Raw genomic sequence first — 6,943 nt, forward strand, 5'->3', positions numbered from 1 at the left:
CATCAAATGTTCTTTGCTTCTAAACTGTCTGTCTTGGCTTTAAAATTTGCTAGATTTCAAAAGAGGATTTTCAATTTGTTTGCCATTTACAGAAATAAAATGAATTCAAATTTGAAGCTTCCTAGAATAACTATTCCCATTCAGAAAATGTATGTATCGAAATAAACCAGCTTTTGCAATGAGTATAATTTCTCTTGCTTAGATTTTTTATCTCGTGAAAATGAAACATTCATCTTGTATATTTTTAGAAACATCCACTAAAATTAAGATTATGAGAAATGTGCATGCTTTTGAGCATAACTTTTGTATAATAAATATCATTTATGACTCTTTTTCTTTAAAAAGAACATCAATGTGAGGAATGCCTGGCAATTGTCCTTAACTTTAAGAAAATCTCTGTGTAGGGAATAGCATAAAGCCCACAGATCACTGCTGAGTTATTATCTCAGTTAATGTGGTTATTATTAATGTCGATTACTAAAAATTGTCGCCTTTCTTAAAGAAAAAATAAATTCAAAAGCTACATGTAGCACAAAAAATTACTTTCAACCTACACTAATGATTTATAATCATATTCATACTTATTATTTCATACTTCGGCATTATATACTATAGACAATGAGTGAAATGCTTAATCACGTCATATTTAGCCAGTTGATTTTCGGCATTGTCTATACTGCCCGATTTCCCACTTAGCTGATAACAATTCCTATAAAATGCTTTGTATTCCTACTAATTCTCTGAAGATAGATAAAAACGTGTTTTTTTCTGTTGAATGAGAACCAAGCGTAAGTGCAAATTGTATTTTTCGATTGAAAAAAGAACGATTGCTATATTGCAAATGGAAGTTTTTTGTAAACATATTGGTGATTTTATTGTTATTATTTTGAGAAATTCAAATGATCTTTAAAGTATTATACACACATAAATTAGTAAAAGAAATTAATTTCTCCAGAAATATAACTTGCAAAAACTCTTTTTTTTTCTCTCTTCATAAAAGTCTTCTAGTGTTTCTATTGACAACTCAATTTACTGTACATTGGTTAAAACAAAAATCTGTGAATAAAGCAATTATGAAGTATAAAACCTTTTGTTCCTAAGTAGAATTCTGATATTATAAGATGCTAATTAATATTGATCAAGATTATGAACGCCGAAGGATATCGACGGTATTTGTGACATCCTGATTACAATATTGTACGACATCTATCCATGATGCAATTTTATAAGAAGTTATCAATTTATTAAGAGCTAATTTTAATAAACAGCTAATTTAGGGATAAAATTCAAAAAAAAAATATTCCACTAACAAATTTTTGTCGAGATCCATTTTTTTATAAATATTGTTTATAAAGTTTATTTCATAGACGTGTTTATAATAAATGGCTTTTTGCTGGCAAAAAGACGGTGGAATCGAGCGTATGTACAAGGCACAGACCCAGGTAGAATGTACTCACCGTAATAAGTGAATGCAAAATAGTTATGAAAATGCATCTATTAGCCAATTTTGAAAAAAAAAAAAAATATGTCGTGTCAGCAAAATGAGTTGTCAGAAGGCACTAAAGAGTTTCATAAAACATGAAGATTCAATCATTAAATCAAAGGTTATCCAGGGTGGTCCATTTATTTTTTTGAATTTTTTTCTTGGCTCTTGGCACACTATATATCATTTCATCAATTTCTTTGCTGGATAATGTATTCAGTGAATACGTTCGCATTCTTTCTCGAAGGCGATAGAAGGTGCGTTTACCGGTAAAAATTCGGGGCACGAACCCAAGGCTTTGTTCTTGTGAAGGGGAACAGCTCCACCTCAAATTATATACGAAAAATAAATATTTATAATTTCTTTTTTTAAAAAAATCTAACTTGGTCTTTAACTTGTAAGGGTCCCCAAATTTTCTTTAATATAATGTCAACATTCATGCAAAAAGAGTGAAATGAACAACAACAACAGCAACATTTAATGTGAGTAGTTTAATACATCTTATTTGAGTATTATTTCCTAAAATTATTATTACCTTAAAAATAAAATTTATTTTAAAATTTTATTTAGCAAGATTTATTTAGCAAGACTTTTCTTTAGATGGCAATCAAAAGAGCGTAAATCACATAAAGTGTGAACGGCCCCCAATAAGAAAATGAATATGAGCTGGTATTCAAAAACAAAGGTTACAAGGGAAAAAGTGCAAGACTTAATTTTAATAAAAATTATTTATTTTTGAAGTACAAATGAAATACTACAGGTGGCGCCACTATATTTTCTAAATGAAAAGTCAAATGTTTCTCCCACATAAGTTTAACAACAAACATTGAATTTCCTTCCTTGACCGAATCGCCAGTTTGTTTTGACTGCGGTCCGCGTTGTGGTGGTTTGGCATTTCGTCAAAAGTTCACCCGTTGTATTTAACCTTAATAGATGCTGAAATAAAAGGGAAAATAACCTAATATAACGAATTATACTGACAATTAAAACCTACAAATGACTAATAAAGAGGGTGTGGTCGATGCCGGTTCTAAAACCGAAATCGAAGCGAAAATTCATACTGAGGTAAAGCTTTATTTTGTTTGTTTTGTTCAACTATTTACATTCACCGCTACAAGAAATTTTTTCATTTTATACTCTTTGCTCATTTGTATCACTTTTCCTTTTTCCTATGTCAATAGTTTTGTTTTTTCCTCTTATTTTGTGAACATTTGGTCTCTGTTTGATGCAATGTTTACAGCTGATGTTTTGTTGTTTATGAGATTTATTCATATTGAAAGGTCTAAGTTCAAAATGTTTACTGTGATGCTTTTAAATTTAACCGAGGAATCTATGTCTCTTTAACTTGAGGAACAACTACTACTTAGCGCGGAATTAAAATAATTTAATATTTATTAAATGATATAGTCTATAAATTGTCTATTTTTACTCCCATGTTAAATTAATATAGAGTCATGTTTACTTAAAGTTGAAGTTCTAGTATTTAGTAGTTATATTAAAATTTTAGTTTCATAATAAATTACCGAAGTTTCGAAAAATGTTTCATTATTTTCATCAAAGTTTGACATTGTTGCTTCTGCTTGCATTCATTTTGTCCATCAGAAGGATGTTATATTTAAAGTTGAACTTATTTATGTAATAAATCCCTAAATTTTTAACTTTTATGAAATTATATCAATGATTAAAACGAATTGATTCACACATTTTTGTAGGAATATGTGATAGCTTAATATTTTATGTTTTGTACTTTCTTTTTTTATGCTTTTTACTTCAATAACTCTATTATAGTATTCTTTATACGTAAAGTATTATGTATATTGAATATAACAAATGTTATTTAGGGTAGGTAAATATATATATAATTAAATTTAATTTTATTTAATTATTTTGAAAAACAATTGGCAGTAAATTAACTAAACCTTGTAAAAGATTTATTTTTGTAAATTTTTTGTGCCTAACTAACACAATTGATTACTATTAATTTTTTTAATTGTTGGTTATTTTTTACACATTTGATTATTTTTTAATAACATATCAGGATTTTAGTATTACTGGAGCTTTAGTTTGCAGAATTGTTCGTGATACATTTTACTAAGAGTTTTTTTTCTTTCATATTTTCACCTGTGAAAAATGTTTAATTTCTTTAGGTTTTATTTTTTAATAGTAAATATCCAATTTTATTAACCCTAACTTTGTTTTAAATATCAATGTCCAATAAATTATATCTGCGCTATTTAAAATTGATAAGAATGTGATATTAAGAATTTGTGTATTTATCAATTAAATGATTATATCAATAGAAATAAAGCATATTACCTCTGCACATCCTAATGCAAAGGTATACGAACTCATCACCTGTGTTGCTCTCCCTTGTGTGGCTGGCTTGTTCTCTTAGTGTGTGGCCTGCTTTTGAGGGGTGCGAAGTTTATGAAAAATACTTGAAAATAAATTCCAGAATAAACTTTTTCTTGTTTAAATATCACCAGTTTCATTATATTCATTCATAAATTGAACAGGATGTATATTACTATCATTGCAGTTTGATTTACTCATTTTTAAAAAAGATATTTATAACAAATTAGCAAGATATTGAATTAAAAATGCCCTTAGAATAAATACGTTATTATACAATAAAACATAGTAAGCACTTTCAAAAACATCTAAATGAAGTGGAATCGGAACTACATTAGTAACATACACTGTTTATTTGACCAGTAGACTACTGGATTTCGCCTGGTCTACTGGTATAATAAAAATTCTTCTGGTTTTCGTACAGTTTAGAAAATTGAATAAATTCACTAAAATTGAGTTTCCTAAAAAATTCCCTAATAAAAAAAGTTTTTTTTTGTATAGATTATTGCTTGCTTGAATATTTAAATAAAAATTACTAATATATCGTGAAGCAAGCCTTATTTATAGAATTCAGTTAAAAACTATTTCTGTTCTAAAAAGTTCAGTTTATTTTCATTCAGAACTTTTTAACTTTCATTCAGAACCTTTTTAACTTAATTAAAAAATATTTTTACTAATGATGAATTAAATATCTATTAATTATGTACTATTCAAAATTATGAGTAAACATAATGCGTAACCCTTCACAAAATATCTTTTCATAAAAACTGACCCTTCACAAGATATTTTAACTTAAAACGGACCCTTCACAAAATAATTTATCTTTTAGTCGGACCCTTCACAAATTTGTTTATATTCATTATTGTTTTATTAATCGAATAAACTCTTTCCAGGAAGGGGGGAAGAAAGACAGGTGTAACCGAACTGAATTTTGTTTTTGACAGATGCTTCTTCCTTTATTCATCCGAAATGAATATTCTGTGTTCAGCAGTATAGGCTAATACCAAATATTTGTATGTTGCATCGCTAATTTAGTAGCTGCGATCACTGTTTAATTTTTTAAATTTTATTTTTTTAATTATAATTTTACAGTGTTGAGCATAATCTTGTATGTCTTTACAATTTAAAAACTCCTCGAAAAAGTTTTTTGCAATAACGGACTCTATTTACACAAATTCACAAAAGCGGACCCTGGTTGAAAGAATGTGATTAACGCTTATTTTATATTCACAAATTACGAGTTTTTTCTTCACAATTTTACAAAAAATGACCTTTCACAAAATGTCTGGACGACCCCTGATAAGATTTCAAGCATATTTAATGACAATGATAATTAGAAGAAATTAGTTTTTCTATTTTGATGACTATAAAAATCTCTAAAATTCTTATGTGTAAAATATGTAGTACATAATGCAACAATTGTAATGAAATTTATGTTTCTTAAGATCTACTGGATTTTTTCCTATCCATGTTGGCAGCTATGCTGTTTTATATCCATCGAACGACATTCTATTGTTTTATGTTACTACCAAAGGGGATGGCAAGTTTCTCCCACTGTGTAAAAAACTGGTTAAGAAGAAGTAGATTCTTTTCAACTCAAGTGGAAAAAATGAAAGAAACTCTTTTTCAAAAAGAAATATCAAACGTTAAAACACTTTTTAAACAGTTCATAATTACAATCTAGTTTAAATAATTTTATTTTTAAATCAATTTATTACATTGTTTTTAAGTAAAGGAAAACTAAAAAAGAACAATTTCAGGGAAGAGTAAATTTTTTAAATTATCGCAACTTTAGGAAAAGTGTCCTGAAAGAAGGTTTCTTCTGAACGAAATCTCAATGATAATCTAGTGTGAGAATTAGCACTAATATTAGCACATATTCTTGTGCAGAATATGGGCTATCACAGAATGTTGGCCAAGTCAAATTGACTCACGTGTGAAATTTTGGCAAATGAAAAATCACAGCCTATTATCATTTAATCTTAAACATAATATATAGCTCTTATTAAAAGATATAGTTCTTATTAAAATGTGTCAACTATACCACTTAAGTGAGCAGCCTAGATTTATACCACTTAAAAGGAATTGTTTTGGCATAAATCTGCCTGATAAAGTTGATTTTGTTTTGTCTCTCTTTTTGTGGTCAAGCGATCTCAGGTAAAAACCAAATTTTGTGATCATGGCCTTTGGTCAGAAAGTAATAATTTAAAAATTTCTACCAACACTTTGTAAAGCAATAGAAAATTGTTTTTTAGGGCCAAGAAGAAATTCTGTGGAAGGAAAAAAAAAAAAATGCAGAGTTTGTCTCATTTCTATTGTTGAAAAAAATACAAATATTTTTTAATCATTAAATTAAAGCAGCAATTTTAAATTTTTTTTTTCGAACAGCATTACTCCCTTCTAAGGCATGTATATTTAATTTTTAAACACATTGAAGAAAGCTAAAGACGAGCAATGTTTATTTATACCTCATCATTAAAAATCCTCCTCTGTTTTTTACCTATAATTAAATATTATGAATCAATCGCTGATCACAGCTTTTATTTTGATTGTTAAGTTTAAGTGTAAATGTCATGGCTAAAATTTTATTACATGAAAAAAAAATTTTTACGAAATGTTTTGATTAAAAATATTTCATATTTTTTTTCTCTAACCATTTTGACGTTAGAAAAAAAATCAGATTGGAATCTATATATTTTTTAAATACATATTTATAAAAAGAAACCTTTTTGAAATAAAATTATTGAAATATTTAATTTTATACAGGAATGTGCTTTGATTCTTTTTGTTAATATTTTTTCTTTTATCGTTTTTATATTTCTGAATGACGAACTTTAAATATTGCCATTATTCGTAGGCTTAAAAAAGCTCTCTGTGACATTTAACACCATTTAATTGGGTATACTACAGCCTACGTCACAGGTTGTGTTATTCCTACTAAATTTAACCCATGAACGGCATTTTCTGCGAGCCTAACTTCAAGCCACAAATAAACAAACGAAGTGTTAGATCGTTTAAATAGCTGCTCGCCAGATTTTATTGCATTATAAAGAAAAGTAATTGATATTCGATTTTTGATTAATAATTGATTTATGTGGATAGTGGCAT

The 6,943-nt window shown here is 27.7% G+C and overlaps 1 protein-coding gene across 3 annotated transcripts in view; it reads left to right on the forward strand.

Annotated features, from left to right (window-relative positions):
- The first annotated feature begins 2,215 nt into the window (after window positions 1-2,215).
- The window catches only part of LOC107449053 (ankyrin-1), a 161,002-nt gene continuing 156,274 nt past the window's right edge, over window positions 2,216-6,943 (forward strand). For all 3 annotated transcript variants that reach the window (XM_016064454.3, XM_071184536.1, XM_071184539.1), the window contains exon 1: window positions 2,216-2,548. In XM_016064454.3, the coding sequence (XP_015919940.1) occupies window positions 2,480-2,548 (69 nt within the window). In that variant the 5' untranslated portion in view covers window positions 2,216-2,479. The remainder of the gene's footprint in view (window positions 2,549-6,943) is intronic.

Source organism: Parasteatoda tepidariorum, chromosome 8 (genome assembly GCF_043381705.1).
Source record: "Parasteatoda tepidariorum isolate YZ-2023 chromosome 8, CAS_Ptep_4.0, whole genome shotgun sequence".
Taxonomy (NCBI): domain Eukaryota; kingdom Metazoa; phylum Arthropoda; class Arachnida; order Araneae; family Theridiidae; genus Parasteatoda; species Parasteatoda tepidariorum.